The 24,721-nt window shown below is 44.7% G+C and overlaps 1 protein-coding gene across 3 annotated transcripts in view; it reads right to left on the bottom strand.

Annotated features, from left to right (window-relative positions):
* CPNE4 (copine 4) overlaps window positions 1–24,721 on the bottom strand; it is a 531,073-nt gene that overhangs the window by 187,373 nt on the left and 318,979 nt on the right. For all 3 annotated transcript variants that reach the window (XM_051818460.3, XM_002722063.6, XM_070072817.2), the window contains exon 3: window positions 6,438–6,617. In XM_051818460.3, coding sequence (XP_051674420.1) covers window positions 6,438–6,617 — 180 coding nt within the window. The remainder of the gene's footprint in view (window positions 1–6,437; window positions 6,618–24,721) is intronic.

Below are 24,721 nucleotides of genomic sequence, written 5' to 3'. Positions count from 1 at the left end.
CACAGGATTTACCCCTTTCCAATTTCCACCATGACTCTGAAACAATGTTGGTCTCTCCAAGTGTCAACCCTCCCGCTGCTTGCTAGGTGCTCACCACAGCCACAGCACCTCCCACACCCCGAACATTGTCTTCCTGGCCAGCGTGCCGGCAGCACTTTATACACATCACCTCCCTTGCCCCTCACACTAGGCCATGTGAGCAGCAGGATTCGCATCTCCAGTTTGCAATGAAGAAGCTGAGGCTTAAACCGCTGCAAGGATCTGCCTCTGGACAAACTCCTTGAGAGCAGCTTAGCTCATCAGCCAGGCTATGTAGCACAAGCACCTGAGTGTCGTGAACTAGGCCTCCACCTAGGCCTGTGTCCCCATGGCTGCTCAGCTTCTCCTGCCTCTTGCCAACAGGGCCTCCCAAAGCACTAGACAGAGCAGGAGTATCCTCTCACCACTGGAGTATAAAGGAGGAAAATGCTGGTGATTTTTCTTTCTGCTTGGTTATACAAGAGACAACAGCCACTTAGAGAAGAGAGAGAATCTCCCTTTCACTCAAGGGGATGCAACATGTGAAATTATGAAGAGCGAAGGGAGTATAAACGTGTTTGCCTGGTATGTTACTCTACATGCAGAAAACACTCAACAAAGGTTTTGCTGATTTTGAAACAACATCAAATGCTTACTTTGAAAGAAAATGGAAACAAATGTGCTTCTATACTCAATGATGTTTAAAAACTCTTCCATGATTTGTTCAAATATGGAATGTTCAATAAGTTCCCTTACAAAAATAAAAATCAAACTGTGTTTTTGAGGCTTGCATCCACTTTCATGCTACTGCTACCCACAGGGAACCAGCCTCCAAATCTGTACTGTCTGCTGCAGATCCACACGCTCCACTGCTACGTGGTAACCTCTTCTGGATTCTCCGCAGACAGTGGGACTTACAGGTCAGCATCACAATCTGGTCATTTCCACACGGGACACCCTTCAAAGACAGCCAAATTGCTCCTCTAGTTACCAAAGCTGGAACCTGCAAGCCACCCGCTTCAGTCTCAGGGCCTGTGATCCTGCTCTCAGACAGATGCTGGGCCCCTCTTCTCAGCTTCCATCACCACGGCCCCTTCATCTCTTTCCTGTTATTGCACTAGTTTCTGGACAGGTTCCCCTGCCTCTGCGCCCACGCACTCCCATCCATCTTTCATGGGAACACCAATGCGACCTTTCTGAGACGCACATCTAATCTTGTCTTCTCCCCAGTGACCAAAGCCTCAACACATCAAATCTAAACTCTCTCCAAACATTAGAGGAAAGCCATTAAAATTCTCATAGTCTTGCTTCTCCTCCCCATCCTGCATCCTCTGTCCTTTGCTCATACCTACCCAACCATCCAGCTGGCTCTGTGCCATTCCCCACATTGCCTTGTCTTTGTGGGTGCTGGTCACTTTGCCCAGAGATCCCATTTCTTTTCTCTGCTGATGAATTCCTACTCATCTTCTGAGATTTAGGCCCAGAGACATCTTTCTCAGCAGAGCAAAGTCTTTATTTATCCTGCAGCCCGGAACACCTTTCATTTATAGTATTTAGTAATACGCATTTGATTTACCAGTTTATGTCTCAGCAAATTCTAAGCTCGTCTTGGTCTCTGTCTTTTTCCTCTTTTTGACTCTAGCATTTAGCACAGTACTTGCTATTTCTAGGGCATCTGAGAAATACTTGCTGAAAGAATGAATAAATGAATGAATGAATGAATCTTAATCAAGGTTAAGCAAATGCTATATAGCTTTCCCTGAATCAACCACTGCAGCCACAAAATTGGGATATTCTTACTGATTTAAGTGAATTAGGGCCCAACCCTAACGTGGGAAAGGCTGATAGCTGGATCGGGGAGAGTAGTTGCCAGTGCACTTGAAGATACTCAGAGAGGCCGGCTTGTCCCAGGAGGTGAAGCAAGCTCACTAGGATGAAACAAGCAGGTCCGACTTACTCCAATTTGCTTCATCTAAGCCACGACCTTAAAAAACGTTCTCAGAACAGGTCCTCACATAACCCTTCCCTAGCACATAGCAGAAGAAAGCTCTGGATTAAGGATCAAATGCTCCTGACTTCTGGTTTTGGCTTTGTGAAGACACTGATTCTTTGTGATCCTCAGCTTTCTCTCTCAACTACAAAGTGTGGACAATGACACCTGACACCTGTGTTTCCATCACTGTCAAGAGAGACCAGTGAAATGACCAGTGTGGAAGCTCTTTCAAAGCATCAGAAACACATCTGAAAAGGCTACTTGTAATTGGACACTCTTCTACACATACATACTCTTCATCTTGAGAGAGTGGAACACTAACTGGAAAGCTCAGTTTCCCTTCGTTCACCCACTCCAGCCAGTCGGACCTTCTCTTGGTTCGTCTTACGTGACACCTCAATCATGATGCTTCTAGCTCAAGGCATGGAAAATCCTTGAGCAGCGCAACATTTATTCTCCCCTGAGAAGTGGTCCACAGACAGAGTGGGCTCCAGGTGCAATATGTCAGGCCCAAGCTTCCTCCACTTTGGGTTCTGATCTCTCCAGTGTTGATCTCAGTCCTAGCTTTGCTGCAAGGCAGCTACAATGGTCCTAAGGAATCACAGAAAGAGAGGAACTTTTCTTCACATATGTCTATTTTTTTAGGTCTAGGAAAGCTTTCCAAGAAAAATTCTCAATTTTTGGTTAGAACTGGCCACATGCCCACTTCTAAACCAAGAGGGATAGGATTTGTGTGATTGGCTAAGATCATTTAGAATTTACTCTTAGGCTAAGATAAGACTATTTTCTACATGGCCTCACAGTAGAAAATGATCTGAAGGTGACCAGGGTCTGATAGCTCAAAGAGCAGGTGACTTGGTGTTGGACAGGCAGCTCACAGAGGCTGTCAGAATCTGCTCCGATCCCAGAACATGACTTGAATGCCCATCTATGGCTTCTGACCATCAGCTCCTGCATGCCTTGTTAGATTTTGGTGATCTCTGGAGCTTGCTTTTCTGCCCAGGCAGTCAGCCAGAAGAGCTAGGGGATTCATGTTCCCACTCTGGGAGCAACCATCACCTCAAACAATAACTGACGACAGCATATATACTAGCCCCAGTTTCCTCATCCTTAGGGTAAGACAACTATCTGGCATTTGCTCTTCCAGAATTTCCCCAGGAGAACCAAGCTTCACTTGCTCATTGTGGTATTTGGCTTGACCACATATCCTGGGTTGTTGCTTCCTTTCCCTGTCTCATTTCTTTTTTTTTTCTTTTTTTTTTAAAAAGATTTTATTTACTTATTTGAAAGGCAGAGTTACAGAGAGACAGAGACAGAGACAGAGGCAGAGAGAGAGAGAGAGAGAGAGAGGTCTTCCATCTGCTGGTTCACTCCCAAGATGGCCTCAATGGCTGGAGCCGTGCAGAACTGAAGCCAGGAGCCAGGAGCTTTTTCCAGGTCTCCCATGTGGCTAAGGGATCCAAGGACCTGGGCCATCTTCTACTGCTTTCCCAGGCCATAGCAGAGAGCTGGAATGGAAGTGGAGCAGCCAGGGCTTGAACCGGTGCCCATATGGGATGCCAGCACTGCAGGCACTGGCTTTATCACTATTGCACAGCGTGGGCCCTCCCCACCCCCCCATCTCATTTCTTAACTTCATCATGGTGCCTCCTTCATTGCCTTTAACCTGAGTTGGCTTCTTGGAAAGATGTTCTATGCCCTATGTCACACTCCCTCTTGGATCCAGTGACTTTGTGCCTAAGTTCCCATCTGCTTGGACTGTGTTTCCCCTTTCTTCTCTCCTGATGAGCTCTTGCTTTCCATTCCAGTTTCAGTGAAAATGTCACTAATAGCTTCCCCTTGGAAGCCTCCATTGACTTCCTGTCTACACAGCTGTCTCCCAACACTTGTCCTCTTGTTTTGTCCTTGTGCTTACGCTGACTGTAATCAGATTAGCTCTTTATGTAATTATTTGCTTTCGTTATTTATTCCCAACTAGAATGTGACATGCTTGAGGGCAGGGGCAATGTTGGCTCACCACCATTTCACTGGCACTGGCACAGTGTCCAGCACAACATACAGAGTCAAGGACTTCCTGGCTTTCAGAAAGATGAACATGTGACAAACTAAAGACAGACTATGAGGGTCATTCACACAGTAAAAAGGACCCAAACTTCGAATGAAAAAAGAACTTTTACCCACATGATTCCCACATGGATCAACACTGGCAAAATATAACTTGTATACCTAAGAGGGAGGATCATTGCTAGAGGGAGAATCTTTCTATAGCTATAGAAGATATTTTAATAACTTTTTTAAAGAACAAAGGTCCTACTCAAATCCACTATTCATTCATTCATTCCATACCTATTTATTGGGCACTATATAGGTATAGTAAGACTCTAGAATGATCCATCACCACCATCAACTCGTTTCAAAAGCCACCAGAGATATTATATTATATAGAGGATATTCCAGGAACTCTGTAGGTCTCCCCTTAGCTTTATTTCCAGTTCAGATTTTTGGCTTTCATTAAAGAAGTAAGGAACAATCTTACGAAGTCAATCTCTGTCGCTCCCCCTCTTCGTGGAGGAACGACACAGGACCCTGCGCTGTTCTTTCGTCTGCTCGGCCCTCCCCGGGTTTGCTGCTGGTTCTTCCCGGGTTGGCTACTGTCCCTTCCACCTCCGTGGAAGGGCGGTTCCCCCTGGCCACATTCCCCACTTCCGCAGGGGAGCGGCACACCGCCGGCCGGCTCTCTCGGGGGCTGCACAGGTGTTCCCCTTAGATGTTCCCCTTAGATGTTCCCCCTAGATGTTCCCGGTGCATGCCGTCTCTCTCCTCCTTTATAGTCCTCCTCCGCCAATCCCAACTCGGCTGCCCACACGCCGAGTACGCTGCTCTCCTCCAATCAGTAGCAAGTCCTACAGTTTATTGGTTGAACTGGAGGCAGCTGTGCGGAAGCTGTTTACTTCTCTCCCAGCGCCATATTGTGGGAGAGCAGATGCATAGAATAAGTCTTAATTCCAGTAACTCAGTCCAGTCCGGTTTGCTCCCCACAAATCTCTACATTTGCTGGAAAAAGGATGAGGATATTATCTATTTCATCACTTGGTGCCCACATGGAAGAAATTTTTTCTGGTATGAAGTAGCATGAAGCAGGGTAAATATGAACAAACATGTCTACTTGCATTTCTGCCACTCAGACCCTCCTTCACAAATCCCTAAATCAGGGGATAAACCCAGATTTTGTGGGGGCAAGATGTTTATTTATGTCACTTGGAATCCCTCTTTGAAAAAAAGTATAAATCTACAAATAAAAATGTGACACAGATTGCTGGAAGTTACCCGCCTAAGTGAGGAGCTCAGAGGTTTGAGTTTCATTATTTTCACTGCTAATCAAGCAGCTAACCTTAATTCACTAAAAATGGTTCTTCCCCATTCCATTGCTCTGCCACATTTGTTTTGGTTTCTATGCCTTGTTTACACTGCTTTCTCACTTGGAAGGTCTTTCATACTTCTTCAATCTCTGGATGATAGTTTCCAAAGTTTGGTGTTTGACTCTGCCCTTCAGAAAAGCTTTTCCTTTGCTGACAGCTCACAACTCTAGGTTTAGAGCCCAGGATGCTGTGTCATGAATTGTTTTATTCAAGGTGTATATGCCATGCCTATTCCAATTAGACAACCAATTTTCTAGGCACGAAGACTGTACACATAAATTTCCTACCCCAACACCAACCACAGTTCTGGTCATAGCAATTGGGAAAGCAAAAGTTGAAAAGTATCAGAGAAGCAAAACTATGGGATTTGGCATTAGCCAGACTTGACAAAGCCATAGCTATGTTACTCACTAGGGTGGGGCCTTCCATAAGTCACTTAACCTTTCTAAATCTCAGTTTTCTCACTGGTTACATGGCATAATAATGATATTTATTTCACATTATTATTGTGAGAATTAACTAAAAGCACTTATTCATTCACCAAGTATCTATTTAGTCCCTACCTCGGGTTATTTTTGACCTCAGAAATTTGGAATAAATGTGAACATGAAATACTCTCTGTGTGAAGTATGCCATAGTTGAGATGGAAGATGGGAAGTTATGATACAGGGTCAGCCCTCAGCAGATACAGAAGCTGAGCATGGAGCCAGACACATAGTAAATGTTCAATATATAGTTGCTGAATATATAACAGATGCAACATGGGCATTCTGAAGAGAAAATCATCCATTTTACAAAATAAATATCATCTCAGATTTGCAGGATCATCTCTCTATAAATATGATAGACATGATGCTCCCTGGAAAGTCACAAAATGCAACATATAAAAGAACATAAAATCAATATGAGAAAGTAGGCAGTGATTAGATAAGGAGAGGGGACAGTAAAAGTGGAGGAAGAAAGGCCTAAAGGATGCAAGAAGGACTAAGGGACACCCATTGACCCACCTGGCCAAGTGTGCATTCCATGGCCCCAAGGAAGTCAGCCTCCTTCAGTCCGTTGTGGTTACTGCTGATGTCATGGACTTCAAACCGCAGGCGTTGGACTTCTTCAAAGTAGAAATCCACAGTAAACAGTTTTGAGTACACTGGGTTTATGCAGGTGCGAATCACCTCTGTCCGGTCAACCTGCAAGGGAAGGGAAAGAAAAGACTGATCAAGGATTAGGACTTTATTAGTTCCCTTTCAAGTGAAGCAATCTCATGGTGCTTCCGCTTCTTCTAAATCATAAATGCTCTCCTCATCAAGTCACCTGATCAACAGTTCAGAAGCCTACAGGCAGTTCCTGCAAGGAGGGGGCCAAGTGTCATGGAGGAAAATCTTATTAGGCATTATAAAGAATATGCTTTCCATCTGAGTATTTAGAGCACACTATATTACTTGGTGACAGGGCAGGATGGATCAATAATTCATGGCTGTCTGGACCTAGGATGAGAAAGAGTCTGCCACCACATCTGGGCTCTGAAGAAAGGAAATCTGTAATCAATTAGTGATGCCTGATGGGCACAGTAATAGAAAAATGGCAGGGTAACCAATTTCACTCAATATGAGTTCTCTAACCCTTGGTTCCAAGCATAATGAAACAGAAAGGAAGACAACTGCCTTTGGGCCCAAGTATTCCCTTTATTGTGTGCATAATGTTTACCTGCTGCCCAATTCCATGGGGCTCAGTTTCCTCACAAGTAAAACATTAGAGAATTAGAGGATGAAAAGACCCTTCTAGCTCTAATATTCCATGACCTGATTCTGTTTGCCTCTGTGATAAATCTCCATTTGCCCCCTCTCTGAGGTCCATCTTTGCTGCTTTCTGTCCTACTCTGTGACTCAGGCAGCTGACCTCCATTGACTGAATTTCATGGGCTTCCTCAATCTCCAGGTTCTGGCTTCTCAGAACCAGTCAAAGGGAAGAGTTATAGGATATCAGAGAGGGACAGTGCAGAGAGAAACAGGGATGCCTCCACAGACATGGTTTCTGCTGGCAGATTTCCACTGTGGGAGCTTCTGCTGGCATCTGGTAACGCAGTCACTCTCTTCCTCTATCTTCAGCCTTCAGGGTGAAGGATGGCAAAAATTTTCCCTGTTGCTAGCCCTGATGTCTCAAATGGCTTATTCCTTTGTTAGCTCCCTTAACCCTACCCATGTTCTTGCAAACTGCTCCTTTGCAAAGGGGCTGACACCTGTTTAGGTTAAAGTCTCTGGATATGCCATCAATTTATTGCTGGGATTCTTACTATTAAGCTTCTTTTCCTTTGTAGTGGTCACAAGTAAAAATACACAAAATAACTTATATTCTAGGAAGCTTTAAAGGACCAAGTTGAAGATAACTGAAGATCCAATAGCATCTCTCAACCAGACACCTCACTCATATTTTACAAATCAACTACAGCCTACTTTCAAATAGAAACAAGGTTTACTGAATTCTTCCTAAGCGTCATTCATTAGCACAGACCATGGAAACATTTCTCTCATTTTCATATAGCAAAGGCAAAAGTCTTTCAGTAAACTAAAAGGAAGACAATCCCTGACCGTATCACAGATGCCTATGCTGCCCAGGAAAGACCATTTGATAACTGCTTCAGTCTGACCTGACATTCTCAAGTTCAGTGTTTTGTCCTTGGCCCTGACACCCTCCCCTTTCCCCCCCTGCCAGCTCTGTGTGAGAGACAGGTGTGTCCTTTAACGAACTCTACCGTTCTTGGTGGGATGAACAACCCAGGTACCCAGGGTAAGGAGCACATGGTCCTCGTTATGTCCCTGTCCAACAGAAAACAAAAAGCAGTGGAAAATCAACTTCCAGCCTGGTATTGATTGAGATTTTACAAGTTACTGCTCAGACCAATGGTTATTGAATTATTCTGGCTTCCCATGAAGACCCAGCTTGTATTTGGGCTAAGTTTTATATCCTTATATTATGTTTGGGCTGAGGTAGGGCTGATTATGCCTGTGGGATAATTGTATGAACATAAGGATTTTCCATACTGGCCTAACTTTGTTTCAGTTGTTCCAAGATCATGGTTCCGAGTAATGGTATATAATTCAGAGGTCACAAATTGCTAGTCTGCAAGTATAAACCAAGTTGGAGGTATTTTATTTGTCCTGCCAAATGTATTTTCCCCTTCACTTGCAAAATAAAACAAGGGCTGTTTTATTGTGTTCCTTTCTGAAAAAAAAAAAATCAGAACATCTGTTATCTGTGTGCCTTCTGAAAAACAAAACAGAACATCTGGCAACCCTGGGCCACATTCCTACTTGGGAACAACTGCGGATACACCTCCCAGACAGGGTGTCCTCCCTGTAGTCCTCAAAGGGTCTGCCTAACCCTTTGTCCTGGCTCCTAGAGGCATTTCAGCAACATGTGTTACAAATTCATGCACTAACTGATCATGTGATAAGAAATTTAATGAAATTTATATGATACTTTATGACAGAGAATTTCAAAATAACCCAAGAATATAAATTACAGGTGGATCTGAGGTCTTGAGGGCACAGAGAGGTGTCCTCTCTCCTTGTGGATGGAAGAAGAGAATCCAGGCCGGTGCCACGGCTCAATAGGCTAATCCTTCGCCTGCGGCGCCATCACCCCAGGTTCTAGTCCTGGTCAGGGCACCGGATTCTGTCCCGGTTGCTCCTCTTCCAGTCCAGCTCTCTGCTCTGGCCCAGGAGTGCAGTGGAGGATGACCCAAGTCCTTGGGCCCTGCACCCGCATGGGAGACCAAGAGAAGCACCTGGCTCCTGGCTTCAGATCGGCGTGGTGCGCTGGCCACAGCACGCTGGCTGCAGTGGCCATTGGGGGATGAACCAACGGCAAAAGGAAGACCTTTCTCTCTGTCTCTCTCTCTCACTGTCCACTCTACCTGTCAAAAAAAAAAAAAAAAAAAAAAAAAAAAAAAAAAAAAAAGAATCCAGGCTGATTTAGATGACAAGAGACAGGAGATGGAAGCTGACATCTCTGCTACTCTGTTCTCACCAGCCTGAATGGCACAAATGAGTGGCGTGCACCAATCCTGCTGCTTTTCTTCTCACTTTCTGATTTCCAAATGGTGTTCCCACACAGCTATACAGTTCAAGCCACACATCTCAGACACCCTATCCAAAGTAAGCCTTCACTCAGCTGAGTGACTCGGTGTTTCAATGGAAATGACAAGATGGAAAGAAATGAAGTCACAGACATTTGCATTACCACCAGGTAATTTCTAAGGATCACCACAGTGCCAACAGGAATCCTGAAGTGTAGCCTTTAGTGATGATGAGGAAGGGCTGGCAATGCTGAGTGTGTATTTGATGCTCTGCACTCCCAGCCATTATGGGGATCACTGAATCTGGGGGAGGCTGAAGCCAGGTTTCATCAGAACAACAGAGACTAGGACAGTACATGTGTCTCATGGAGAGCATTCAAAGTCAAGGCCGGTATTTCCAAAAGATCATCCGCTTGTTGGTGCTACCAGATGCATCAGCTCTCTTTAAAAACTCAGACTCCTGTTCCCTATCCAAGGTGATTCTGTCTCAGTGAGTACAGAGCAGGACTGAGAAATGTGTATTTTTCAAGGGCCCTGGGCAATTTCTATGTGGGAGTATCTGTGTAGAAGAAATGAGGAGATACAGACTCTACCCTGTGCTCTCGTGGGGGTGAGGTTATATCATCAAGGTTTACTCTGGTCCTGCTGGCCCTCTGCTACCCAGTCTGCAAACACGTGGATGCTCATCTATGTCCTCCCTGGTCATCACGATGGGTCCATTCACATTGCTTTACATTTACAGGGCGTGCTCACACCCAGCTGTTAAATCTCTTACAGCAACCATGAGATGGAGCTTTATACTATCGACAAAGAGAAAATTCAAGGTCAAACATCACTACAAGGGCCTGGATATCACAGTAGGCACTTGAATTTCTGCCTTCTGACCTCAAATCCCAGGCTACTTTCCTTAATTCATGTGTATTCATGACCATCCCTAGAGGAAAAAGGAAAATGTAGCATGGTTATGGCATGGTGGTTATAGACCTAATCACTGAATGTTGCTTTCAATGAAATGCTCTTTAAAGTCTCATCTAAAATATTTTTCAGTGTAACAAATTTATCATAGTGAACACTTTTGGAAGGGCTGTTAGAAGAAAAGCCTTGGTATGGATATATATGTCTTCTTTTAGGTAAATACCTAACAGTGAAACAAGTGTGTGCCTAAATTTGGAGGTTCTAACAGGTGTCTCATTGTGGCTTTAATGTGCATTTCCCTAAAATTAATCATGTGGAACATTGTTTCACACCTGCATCTGTGTGTCCTCTTCGATGAAGTGGCTGTTCACGCCTTTTGACAGGCACTTGCTTTTCATCCTTGTGCCAACACTATGTACTAGGTATAGATACCATTATTATTATCTCCTCTTCCTTGAACATTAAGAGACTCCCATTGCTTGGCCAACTTTGCATATATTGTAAGCAGCACAGGTGGGCTCTGAGCTCCTGATTCTGTGTGCTTGATCTCTGCTTTTTATTTATGTAAATCTGAAGCTTTTCTCATAAGTTCTATTGGTCCAAGTAATGAATATGGCAGACAATGAGTGTGAAATGTGGAACTGATGGGGAAAATCTATGAACAGGGGTGTGGTTGTATCTCTGGAGACCTGCTTTGTCCACCAGGCAGACAGGAGAAACAAACACCATCCCTAAGTGTACAAATGCACAGCCCAAGACCATGCACACAGTGGCCATCCACTATCTTGGACTTCAAGGGCTAAGCAATGTGATTGGTGGGGAGGAGCTGACAGCAATAGTGAAGACGGATGATGTCACTGAATGCTCTAAAGTTCCTTTCTTTAGGGTCTCCATGAAGAATGGCACAGGCCTCCAGGGCAGGCTTATAATTAGGTATTCCCTTAAACTGATATCCTTTAAATGTTTCCTCAGTATTCGTTTAGTGAGGGTAGGCAGAAACTAATTTTCTTTGAATAAAGAATGAAGAGCTTTCTTTAGATTAAAAAATAAAGGATTTAGGGGCTGGTGTTGTGGTGTAGCATGTAAAGCCTCTGCCTGAGGTGCCGACATCCTATATGGGCACCGGTTGGAGTTCCGGCTGCTCCATCTCCCATCCAGCACTCTGCTATGGACTGGGAAAGCAGTGGAGGATGGCCCAAGTCCTTGGGCCCCTGAAGCCACTTGGGAAACCTGGAAGAAGCTCCTGGCTCCTGGCTTCAGATCGGCGCAGCTCTGGCCATTATGGCCATCTTGGGGAGTGAACCAGGGAATGGAAGACTCTCTCTGTCTCTCCCCCTCTCTCTTTCTCTTTCTGCCTCTGCCTCTCTGTAGCTCTGCCTTTCAAATAAAAAGATAAATATTGAGAAAAAATAAAGGATTTATGGGGCTGGCACCATGGCACAGCAAGTAAAGCGCCAGTTAGAGACCCGGCTGCTCCACTTCTGATCCAGCTCTCTGCTATAGCCAGGGAAAGCAGTAGAAGATGGCCCAGATCCTTGGGCCTCTGTCCACGTGGGAGACCTGGAAGAAGCTCTTGGCTCCTGGCTTCAGAACGGCCCAGCTCCAGCCATTGCAGCCATTTGGGGAGTGAACCAGCAGATGGAAGACCTCTCTCTCTGCCTCTGGCTCTCTGTAACTCTGCCTTTCAAATAAATAAATAAACCTTTTAAAAACAGGATTTATTACAGGTAATTTTTCAGACAATGTAACTTCCAAGGTGACATATTAAACCATATAAAATTTAGATAATATAAGTTGCCTAGCCCCAGGAATAACATCAATTTCAGGATTTCAGCTGCTTGTGATCCTACTGACATTTGGGACTCCTAGACTCCAGCACTGGGGGATAATACATTTCTGCTGTTTGTGTCACCCGATGCTCACATCAGGTGCAGTTATCACAGCAGCCCTGGCAGACTAACGCACCATTCAGTCTCTCTAAGGAAACATGCAGCCCAGCACCTCTCCTGAATTTCTCTTTGAAAATACATTCTTTGCTGGAAAATCTTCAAAGGCTCTAGATTACACTGAGCAGGGATTACAAGCGTCTGTCTCTTGCTATCAGCCCAATGAGCCCTCCCTTCATCCTCTTGACACGCACTTAGCCTGGCTCTCAAGGAACAGGGCTTCTGGTGCCAGCAGGTTTGTCCTTGGAGCTCTGGGGATGAGCCTGCTGGAGAGCCCAGAGCTAGACATTCTCTTCATCAGCAGAAGTACCCAGGACTTGGCTGCCCTAAACAGGTAGCCAAGCTGCATTACTATGCTCAAGAGTGCAGTCCAGAAGTAAATTCAAGGAGGATCACTCTGTAGGCGCCTCCAGAGAGGTCTCAAGTGCTAGGGGAGGCTCCTGGTTTGTCTGCTTCCTTTGCTGCCCTCCCCAGCTGCTCTAAGGCTCCTGGATCCATCTGCCTGCAGCCTGGGCTGATTCCCACTGAACCGGCATGGAACACGGGTCTCAGATGTTTCTTTCAGCGCTTGATGTCTCATGTCCTCTACAGCTGGGCCTGACCCCTAACTAGAGGATCCAAGTCATGAAGCTCAGTGTCATGATTTCTGTTACTTCATTGCCTTGAGCCCTAGCCCATTTAGCTTGGGAGTCCTGTCAACTGTCTTGGTGCTATCTCATAGAATTTGCCATGATGTTCTGCATGCCTGTCTTTGATTCTAATATATATATTAGTGGTTTTCAAATTTTGTTGCACATTGAAATTACCTGGGAATCTCAAATCAATTAAATTAAAATATCTGGAGATGGAACCTAGGCATCAGTTTAAAAATCTACCCAGGTAATTCCAATGCAGAATCAGTCATATTACACTATCATCAGTCATGGCTCAGCTCCAAAGTGGATGGGGAGCAGGGACCAGAGCTTTGTGTGATCTGCTGTAAGCCGCATGCCATGGTCACTAGATCAGCCTTCGTCTGTTAATCCCTTTCTGCATCTTAGAGGCTGAGTTTAGATTGCTCCTCATTCGCTGCAGCACAGGAGAACTGAATGAAATGACAGCAATATGTGAAAAGTTAGTTTATCTGGATGTTCTCTTCACTTGCACGTTCCTTCTTTGTGAAACACAAGCATTCTTTGCATCTCCAGATCTTTCTGATCTGCTATGTCCTGGGAGACTGGCTTGTGTGCAGGACTTGGCTCAGTTGTTTTTGCCAGTCATTTTCCTTCAGCCTCCTCCTTCAGGGGAGGAAGTAGGGGATCAGAAGGCAGGAGGAACGAGATTTTGGTGCATTTTTCTTGGGCCCTCCCTTCCCAGGATGCAGTTTTGGCAGTGACTGTGCTGCTCCTTACACAGCTCCCTCCACACTCCGCTTCTTGCAAAGCTCCAGCTTTTACTCAGTTCCACTGACACTGACGCCTGTGCTGGCCCTGCCAGGCCCATTAATAGTGGCTTCCCACTACTGCTGTCCACAGGGCATCCCAGCACCCATCGCTGATTCCTTCAACCTGGGAACCCCAACAACTTCCACGAGGCCCTCAAAAGTGCCCCGAGATACTGCAGAACCCAGAAGAACCTCCTAAATCCCAAGGGCAAGTTAAATCATGTTCACTCTGGTGGTTCATGATGAGTGAATTACATTGACTTTTAGGACTCTGGAAACGGGGAATCCTTGTGTGATTCATACAGTAAGTTCCTGTTTCACAGCCACGTTCTGTAATCTGGGGGTGAGCACATAAAATGCACCAGGCATTGCTCTCCCACTTCATGCACCTTGCCCCCCCGTAGTCATTCCAATAGCCCTGTATCACCACCATCGCTAATTGATACTTAAGGAAACTGAAGGTGTCCAAGGTTACCCACCTGACCTCTAAAGCTCTCTTCTGGGACATGACATCTTTCTAGAAAAGGGCAAACCTAAGCAGATACTGACTAACCTTAGTGGTTTCAAGCAGGGACATTATGAACTCTCAACACCTCAAGTGCTCTTTGAGAGAAAAACAATCTTTAATACCCTGAGATGGGCAAAGGCCCTGCAAGGTCTTTGCAGCATAACTCGAGTGTCCAGCATGACTTCCCTGGTCTTCTTTGCTCTTCAAGGTCCTTCTACTCGGGCAGTGCCCCTCTAGGTCAGGAGAAAGCTGGATATTCCAGGAAAAGAATAACAAAAAGGATTCTACAACATAAGTCCTCAGGTAACTGCCTTATACTATCCCCTCCAACCCCGCTCCAGCCACAAGCTGGCACATATACATCAAGCCATCAGCAACTGCCTCACTAAATTCATGCCTGCCTGCTCAAAGCAGGCAGAGCCTGCCAGGATCCGGAGCAGGAAGGTGTCGGATTGCAGTCACTTCAAGTTGCAGTGACTGTCAGTTCCTGAGCATATGGGAGCTCGGAGGCTAATCCCACACAAGTGTAAAGCAATTTGCACTTCACTCAGATGTTGGTTATTAATAGGACGTTCCCACCATCTCTTCTCCCTGTCACAGCTGTGGAGTCCTCCAGAGAGGTCATCCAAGACTGGAGAGCCTTTTTTTTTTTTAAATTAACTGATGTTTGAAAATAGTGCAGGATGCTGCATATGCAGTGCAAGTCTGAAATGCTCACCAAAAGGCAGACTGTGAGGGGCTAGCTGAGGCTGCCTCCCCTCACCCCCTCCTCATGTCTCCTTGCAGGGATGATGTGATGGGGGCTCTCCTGTAGCTTAGGTCTATTTCCCTAACTTCCCACTTCCTCTCTTCTGACTCCTTTAGAATAGTCAATATCCATTCTGCTGATTCCCACTTGCCTAAACTGTGAATCAATCACAGGACCCAAATGGACTTTCTCCAAATGCCACTGACTGGGGAGGAACACATCAGCCCGTTCCCATGGCTTTGTCCCATGGTGCTCTTATTAATCAGGGCATGCATACCTCTCCCTGACACTTGCTCTTACCGTGAAGAAGGTAGAATGTTAAATGTTGTTACTGGTAACAGTAATCTCAGATTTCTAAATCTTAGGGTACATCAAGCCTGGGAATGACAGCAGGTTTCATCCCGCCTCTCAGTGCATGGTTGGTAGGAACATGGTGCTGGGAAGCTATCTGAGGCTATCTCTGAATTTAGTAGGAAAACTGATCACTTAGTAATGCCTGTCCTGGGTGGAGTAGGGGTAGGAGTGACTCCTGTGCCACATGTATACCATTCCTCATCTACTCCCAAACTTCAATTGTTGGTACAGAAAGCAGACTCCCAAGCAATAGGCTAGCCTAGGTACCTGGTTTAAATGGAATTCTCAAATTTTTGTGGCTGTGCACTGACATATGAACAGTGAACCCAGCTAAGGTCCCCTGACTCTGGATGCAGGTGTGAGTCTCATAACACCAAACTGCTTATGCCATGACTTCCTGCACAGAGTGCTTATGGCTTGCAAGGCTCAGCAACATCTAAACAAAATTCTAAAAGAAATTTTCCTAAAGAAGGCAACATTATGAAATGGGGCCACATCAAGAAATGGGCTAGCCTAGGTGCCTTACTACACAGACATCTTTTGTAGAAAAACTCAAACCAAGCCAGACAGAGCATCAGCTAGCAGGGCAGAGCTTTGTCAAGTGTCACTGCTTGTCCTCTCAATGGATAGTACTATAAAGTAGTGTTTCCTGAAGTATAGATCATGAACATTAGCTTTTTAAGTGGATCTTGGAAATAAAGCATCCTGTAGTCAAGAAAGATTTGGGATACCTTCTCTTGGAAAGTTATCATACAGAATATATATGAAAGGCTCTGGGGAGTTCTCCAAGAAATAAATGTGTAAATGTTTGTAAGACTGTCCAAAACATTGAACCATCTTTTTTTTCTCTTATGAAATACAGGCATTAATATCCAACAAAACATATTTTAAGGGGTTTGCATTAAAATGTTAGGAAACTATGTATCTCCATGGAATGTTTTAAAGAGCAAAGAAGTCAGACATAAGTAAACTTACATACCCCACACCCAGCAAGGTGCCAAGAACATATTGTTTGCTCAGCATGTATGCATTAAAATAATAAACAAGGGATAAGCTGATGAAGTCATTGCATATTTTGCACATTTCCACACACTGTACCTCTATTCTGTTCTCCCTTCCCTCCTCAGTAAGACATTCAACTTCTCTCTGAAGCCAAGCTCAAGCTATAACCAATTCTTACTCTAAGTTGAGCATCTCCAATCTAGAAATGCAAAACGGCTCATCATCTGAAACTTTTTGAGTGTAGAAATGATGCTGCAAGTGAAATGTTCCACAGCTGACCTCACGTACTGGGTCTCAGTTAAAACACAGATGCACTAAAAACATTCTGTAAAATCACCTTCAGGCAGTGTGTATAAGGTGTGTATGAAACATAAATGAATTCATGTTTAGACTTGAGTCTCATCCCCAAGATATCTCATTATGTACATGCAATTTTTTTTTTACAGGCAGAGTGGACAGTGAGAGAGAGAGACAGAGAGAAAGGTCTTCCTTTGCCATTGGTTCACCCTCCAATGGCCGCCACGGCCTGTGCACTGCAGCTGGTGCACCGTGCTGATCCGAAGGCAGGAGCCAGGTGCTTCTCCTGGTCTCCCATGGGGTGCAGGGCCCAAGGACTTGGGCCATCCTCCACTGCACTCCCGGGCCAAAGCAGAGAGCTGGCCTGGAAGAAGGGCAACTGGGACAGAATCCGGCACCCCGACTGGGACTAGACCCTGGGGTGCCGGCGCCGCTAGGCGGAGGATTAGCCTATTGAGCCACGGCGCCGGTCAACATGCAAATATTTTAAATCTGGGGGGAAAATCCAAAACAATTCTGGTTCTAAGCATTTCAGATAATATGCACTCAACCTGAATCATGAAACTCCAACTCAGCAGCTGAAAGACACGGTGACAGAGATAACTAGGTTTCTCTCTGGCTTGGAGTGGAGTCCTCTATGTGCCATTGGTCCCCCTAGCTTCTCTCTTCTGAACTCTGCTTAGGTGTGTGTCACAGCTTTACTCAGTACAAATCTAGGATGGTGCCCATATGAAAGTCACTGACCTTGTCCCTGGACTTACTTTCTGTGGTGGCACAATTGCCAACACCCAGTCCTTTTGCCCAATTGCCAATACCCATTCCTTTTGTCCAGTTGCTAACATCCAGCCCTTTTACCCTTGTGTGATATATATATATATCACTTCTGTTTTACTAATTCCTCAAAGAGTTTCTTTTGAAGCCAAAGAATTGACAACACTTTTACTATGTTTGCAAATTTAAAAGTTGTGGGGCCAGCATAGTGGTGTAGTAGACTAAGCCTCTGCCTGCTGTGCTGGCATCTCATATGGGCACCAGTTCAAGTCTCAACTGCTCTTCTTCTGATCCAGCTCTCTGCTATGGTCTGGGAAAGCAGCAGAGTACGGCCCAAGTGGTTGGGCCCTTGTACCCACATGGGAGACCCAGAAGAAGCTCCTGGCTCTTGGCTTTGGATCAGCACAACTCTGGCCACTGTGACCATTTGGGGAGTGAACCAGCAGATGGAAAACCTTTCTCTTTGTCTCGCCCTCTCTCTTTCCATAACTCTACTTCTTAAATAAATAAAATCTTTAAAAAATTTAAAGGTTGAAGCTGCTTACACAAAGGTTGAGAGAAAATATGGGGGGGGGTGTCAATACCGAAAGTTTAGGAATAATATTCTCTTTCTTGATTCCTTATGTGTGGCCTTTATGTCTACCCTGGGATGGCTGGCTGACTTCTAGAATTTCTAGACTGTTATGGATGAGTACTCCTCTCCGTCCTCGCAGATCCATGCTGTTCTACAGACTGCAAAGCTCTTCAAATGCAGCTTTCCCCTCCTATTTCTTTTTCCTTTTTTGTAAATATCAGAGAGAGTTTCTGACAATTAAAAATTTGGTAATCAAAAAATTAATCTCAATGGATTTTCAATTCATTGACAACCACTTGGGTAGAATGAATCTTCATGGCAATTATCCAGAGACTGTCACAAGATTATGTCTTCATTAGAGGAAGTAAAACTCTTTCTCTTTCTGTTTTTTCCTAACAACTCTTTATTTTTTTAGAGATTTATTTTATTTATTTATTTGAAAGGCAGAGTTAGAGAGAGGGAGAGGGAAAGACAGAAAGAGAAAGGATCTTCCATCTGCTGGTTCACTCCTTAAATGGTTGCAATGGGTGGGATTGGGCCAGGCAGAATCCAGGAGCCTGGAATTCCTTCTGGGTCTCCCACATGTGTGGCAGGGATCCAACCATTGGTCACCCTCCTCTGCTTTCGCAGATGCATTAAGAGGGAGCTAGATGGGAAGTGGTGCAGTCCAAACCTCAGCTGGCACCCATGTGGAATGTGGTGTCTTGGGTGGCAGTTTTGCCCACTGCACCACAACACCAGCCCCTCTCTTAGCCATCTTTAACCATCAGTAAGACCTGTCTTTAAATGCATGCATACTTTTGGCAATAAGCCTCTTTCATTTAGTGGTCGCTAAATTTAGAGGCATCTCTCCCTGGTGCTGTGGTTTCACTTTTAGTTGTCAATAGTTCTGTTTATTCCCTGAAGAGCTTGCACTACTCTATCCTTCACAAGAGACAAGAACTAATGCCAACTGAGGCCAAATCTCTAAGCAGCAAAACTCCCCATCATGCTACCATCACCATCAGCATCATTTTAAAATGATCATCAGGCAATCAATATTTATTGCACACCTACATTTTGTGGAACTGGGCATCTTGGGATTAAAAAAATAAAGAATAAGTCAGCAATAGCTGCAGTTCCTGGAGAGCCTATCATGGGCTCTATGTTAAGTCCCTGATGCTCCCTGTCTTGACATTTCACAAAGCACTTCTACATTGGCCCTTCACTCAACAAGTTAGAGAGTTCGAGGCAACGAATCCAAAACATACAGTTTTCTTATAACAACAGCAATGACTTTGGTGCCTGAACTTGACTCCCTGGGGGACCTTTTTATTTTCTTTGAATAGCAGCTAAAAATCTGCTTTTCTTATATCTTATTTAAGAAGCTAAAGTGAATTCTTTGCATATGCTTCTGACTAGCAATTTGTACTCATTTCCATGTATTTCCTCTTTCATTCTAAGAAGATTTGATGAATGCATGCGATTTTTCCAGCACTGAGCTAAGCCCTAGGAGTTTAGCATGGAACTAGATACATGGCCATCTATCCCAAAGCATACACTCCAATTCACAATAGATGTCCTCCTTGAGGTCACACTCCTCATGAGAGCCTGAGTGCCCAGGAGGGACACACTCCCTGTGGTGGTGGCAGCAGGCAGCATTCTGGGGTGCCTCCCAGTGGAGGCAGTCCCACCCCAGTATGGAGGAAGGGAGACAAACAGAAAACAACTCATAAGTAGCATCTCCAGGTATACAGCATGCGTGACAAACACAAGCGGCTCTTCACTGCTGCACGCTCAGGCATTCTGTCTGAGCTGGCGGCTCTTCTCAGAGCTGGGCTGAGTGGTTTTTTGTTAGGTTTTGTTTGGTTTTGTATTTTGTGCCGCTAGATATCTGGCTTTCAAGAAGCAATGCGCAGAGGCCAATATGAATTAGATTTTGACTCCACAAAGAGAAGATAATTAGAAAAAAATTTTAAAAATATAATTAGAAAAAAAAATCAAAGAATGAAAAGACACCAATTAGTAGGCATGCAGAAGAGGAGATTTAACCAAAAGATCAGGAGAGTAGGGAGAAATGGGCACAAACTCTTAAGATTTCTCCAATCTGGAATTCTAATTCTATACCTGACTCAGATATGGGTTTCTTCTACTGACTTTGATAGCCAGAGAATGAATAGTTTTAATTACCTCGAGGAGAGGTTTAGTGGTTATGGATTATCTATGTTGATTTCTAGCGCCCTGGTTTTGCCTGATCCAATATGAGATCATTTTTCTTGATCCAATACATATGTACAAACACAAACAAAACAGAATGTGTGTGCCTATCAAGTCTTTTTTGTTTCTGTAGTTTTTATACTTGATGTATTGCAGCCTTGATGATCTTGCAGAAATTGCTCCTCCCAGGGGCAGCCAATTCTTAATGACAGTAAAACCTCACCTTGGAGATCATCTTCCCTGGGAAAACCATTCCCCTGACCTAATTACTCCAGGGCCAGGGATCAGGCAACTAGACGATCCTCCTGCCCCGGATCCTCTAAAATGGTTCAAATTAGCTGATCCTGAACCTGCTCTACCTGCCAATTCTCTTCCTTCCCACAGATATTAAAGGCCCTTTTTGCTCCTCATTCCCCTCCCCTCCCTGACCCTGACAGGTCCCAGGGTTTCCCTGGGTGACTGTGTGTGCTATGCTGCATGGCTTGTCTCTAGGGAACTGTGAGAAAATATTTTTTTCCAGGCATGCATGCCTGTCCACACTTGATTAAAACAAACCCTGGTATCCATAAAACAATGCGAGTATAGGAAGGTAGACTGGTAGAGAAGGAAAAACTGACATGGAAATGCTGGGATTATTTTGTTGATTCAAGTTGCTTTTTCCTGACCTGTAATGTCAGCAAATCGGAAAAGCTGACGTATCTTGAACACCTACTGCATGCTGCTATACTCACATTGTACCCTTTAAGGCTAGTGACACAACAGCATTTATTACAAGGCAGACACAACCACACCTTCATTTTAAGAGTATGGAAGATGACACTTGAAAAAGTAACTTGCCCAGAGTCACACCTTCAACTCCTGGCAGTGCTGACTGTGAAGTCAGTTTTTCTGTTCCAAGTTTTTAGTTTTCCATCATACCCCAGTTACCGCTATATACCAAATATGAATGTCAATGCATCATGCACCGATTCTGCATCAAGAAAGCAAACACGTAGTCTATCTCTGCTTTTCAAATAAAATGAAAGTAAGTAAGTAAAACAAAATTTTTAAAGGGGAAGATATTTGGTGCAGCAGCTAAAATGCCACTTGGGACGCCTGCATCCCACAATTGAGGGCTTGGGTTTGAATTCTACAAATGGGAATCTTGGGGGAGAGGAGGGGATGGCCCAAGTCCTTGGGTCCCTGCCACCCACGTGAGAGATCCAAACTGAAATGTGGGCTCCTGGCTTCAGCCTACCCTGGCCTGGGCTGTTATGGGCATTTGAGGAGTATGCCAGCAGATGCAAAATCTGTCCTTGTCTCCCTTCCAAATGAAATGAAAATAATTGTTAAAAATTTCTGAAAAGATAGCAAACATAATTGGAATGGAAAAGGATTCCTCTCTTCTCCTACCCACAGAGCTAGTTGGTTTCTTGACACTGCATATCCCAGACCTGAAAGATACAAGAAGCAAGCTTAAAGCAAAGGATTATGGGACAGGACAAGGTATATAAGGTAAAAAACTGTGCCTGTATCTGCAGATGGACCTGCCTAGGGCTGATAGAGCCAGTTGTTTGGTGGCTGTGGTCACAGGCAGAAGTGCCATCTGTTCATAGCTAGACATTTAACTCAGCACTACATGCTGTCTTGACTCAAGGTTTAAGTCTTAGATTGCTCACGTATTTTGTCTACACTGCCCCCCTGGGTCTCATACCTGCTCTTGGTTTCACATAAAATGTAAAAAAATTAGACATCTGAACTGGTATCTCAGGTTCTGTTGTGAGCATCAGCTGCACACATCTTACTTGTGTTGTCCTATCCCTACTCCGTGCAGAGGCACAAGGGTTCCATCCTAGGGGAGAAACAAGCCAAAGAGGCTATGTTTACTTGCAGCAAAGTCTAGGGAACTTGTCTAAGTGCCTTATCCAAACCAAGGAGATCTTGGTAGGGAATCATTAAGAGAGGGCTGGGAGTCCTGTGACACTACTATAATAGCAAAAAGCTGTCTGGCAGACTGCCAGAAAGTTAGCAGAGAGAACCAGGGAAAGGGACAGCCAGGAAGATCCCTCTTCAGGCTCTCCTCCCTAGGGGTCAGGAAGGCTGTGTGAAGGCCCTGGGCTGTACCCACTCAGCAACAATCAGAACAAGACATGGGGCAGACTCAAAAGCACTTACCCAGGGCACACACAGATCACCAGCAAAACATGGGTGCATTCCTAGTTCTAACTCGAGGGGATTAAACACAACTTTGGATCAAACATGGGCTGAACAATGAGCCACTTTGATCCAGGGGGGCTCCTAGGAAGCCATGCTTTACCAATGAAGTCACACCTGTGCCTGAGGGAGGGGGTCTCTCAGGACTGACTGGACGCAGAATTGCAGGGCTACAGGAGTAGCCTGTACTGCAGGCTGAACAGGAGGCAAAGCTGAAAGCCTTTGACCTATGAGAAGTTTCCAAGGAAGCCCCATCCCCCACACACATATTCAATGGTAAAGTGTGAAAACCTAGTGCATCAGGCCTACTTAATAAAGCTTCTGCCAACTTCTTCTGTCCAGGCTCCTGCAGCACAGCTACCCATTCCAGCTAAAGCCACACCATTCTGCTAGAGGCTCAAGCCAAAAACCTTTGGGTTACACTGAATGCCTCCTTTCTGCATACCCCATATCCAACTTGTCACCAAATCCTGCTACCTTACCTCCAAAATGAATTGTGAACCTGGAGACGTCTCAGGCTCCCCGCAGTCACCACTTCACTCTAAGCTGTTATTTCCTCCTCCTGGATTATGAGGATGCTCACCTCACCAGGGCTCCTTCTTCACCTGTTTGCTTGAATCTCCTCTCAACACAGCAGCCAGAGGGATCTTCTCAAAACGCCGAGATAATTCCTCTGCTTAAAACCTTTCAATAACCCCTCATTCCACTCAGAGTTCTCAGTATGGTATTTAAAGCAGTTCCCCCACCCCCATACTCCTTCATGACATCGCTGACCTTGATGTGGTGTAACTAGGTAACTAGTTCAGGTTTGCATCAGCTGGAAATCACTGCAAGCCCCCATTTGCAATTCTATTTGCCTATTTGTCAATCAAAATGCCACCTTTCCTAGGATGCACCTCTTTCATCTAGGACCTAGCAGGGAGCGCAATGAAAATATGGATATTAAGCTCCACTTGGAATTTGGGAGGCACCATAATATTGGGTGGCTTCACGCCTATAGAGGTACCACTCCTTATTTCATAAAACAGGCAACAACTCTGGTTGGGAGGAGCTCTTTTTCTTTTTTCTTTTTCTTTTTTTTTTTGCTAGGGATCACAGCTGGAAGTGTTGCACAGGTGCCCCCTCTCCCCTCCCAGACCCCTTCTTCCTTTGGGTAGTTCTCTGGTTCACTGACTACTCATAAAGGGTATTTCTCCATGTGAGGTGGCCCACACTCACATGTGATTATATGCTTTCTTTCTCACTGTTAAATACATCCTGTTCCTATTTGTGTGCCTATGTAAATGTCAGCACTTAGAATGCTTGTCTTTGGGTAAGACAAGAACTTGGCATAAAAATTAACACACTCAAGCCCACATCAGCCTCATTCAACACTTTCCTCACTTTTATTCACTCTGGTCTCCCTTGTGTTTCCTGGCACATCCCAGGGACACTGTCACCTCACAACCTTTACTGCCACTTCTGCCAGGAACACTCCTTCCCTAGATGGCCACTGCTATGGTATGAATATGTCCTCCAAAGTTCAAGTTAATCCCTAATATGAAAGTGTTAGGAGGCACCTAGTAGGTGATAGTTATCCAGGGTTCAGGTCTCATAAAAGCATGAATGTCACTGCTACAGGTGTGGGCTTGTGATAAAGGTGACTTTTGCTCCCTCTTGCTCTCTTGCTCCTGTACCCTCTTGCCTTGCAGCCTTTACCATGAAGATCCTTTCCAGGCACTGGTGCCACCCTCTTGCCCATTCTCTAGAACAGTGAACCAAATAAACTTCTATTTTCTAACAATGACCCAATCCCAGGAATTCTCTTAGGGCAACAACGTGGACTAAGACAGCTTTTTTCCACTTTCCCTTCATATCTGTACTCAGAGTCTCCTTATAAAGAAAGTTTCTTGGCGCTCTTTAAAAACACTTCCGATTTTCACTTGCTGCTTTATTTTTTTCTCCTTAGTACTCACTACTATCTAACATAAATTTTACTCCTTTTCTAAGTCTATTGTTATCAGTGTATATAAAGTTCATGAGGACAGCATTTTAAGCACTTAAGTGACTCAGTGAGGACAGTATTTATAATATCTAATAGCTGTTCCATAAGGGCATCAACTAGTCACAGCATATGCTGGCCCAGAGGGAAAGGTGGATTGTTTTAAACAATCAATGTAAGTGTACCAATGTGACTGACTACCAGATCCACATTTACATCCAGTGAGATAAAGCCAGCAGGCTGGAAATGTGCTGAGAAAGGACACTCCAATGAAAGGGCCACGACCTGACACCATCAAATTATTAGAG

This window comes from Oryctolagus cuniculus, chromosome 4 (assembly GCF_051225735.1).
Source record: "Oryctolagus cuniculus isolate XC-2025 breed Fujian yellow rabbit chromosome 4, ASM5122573v1, whole genome shotgun sequence".
NCBI lineage: Eukaryota > Metazoa > Chordata > Mammalia > Lagomorpha > Leporidae > Oryctolagus > Oryctolagus cuniculus.
The sequence above is the reverse complement of the archived record's forward strand: the minus strand, read 5'-3'. Positions and strand labels throughout refer to the sequence as shown.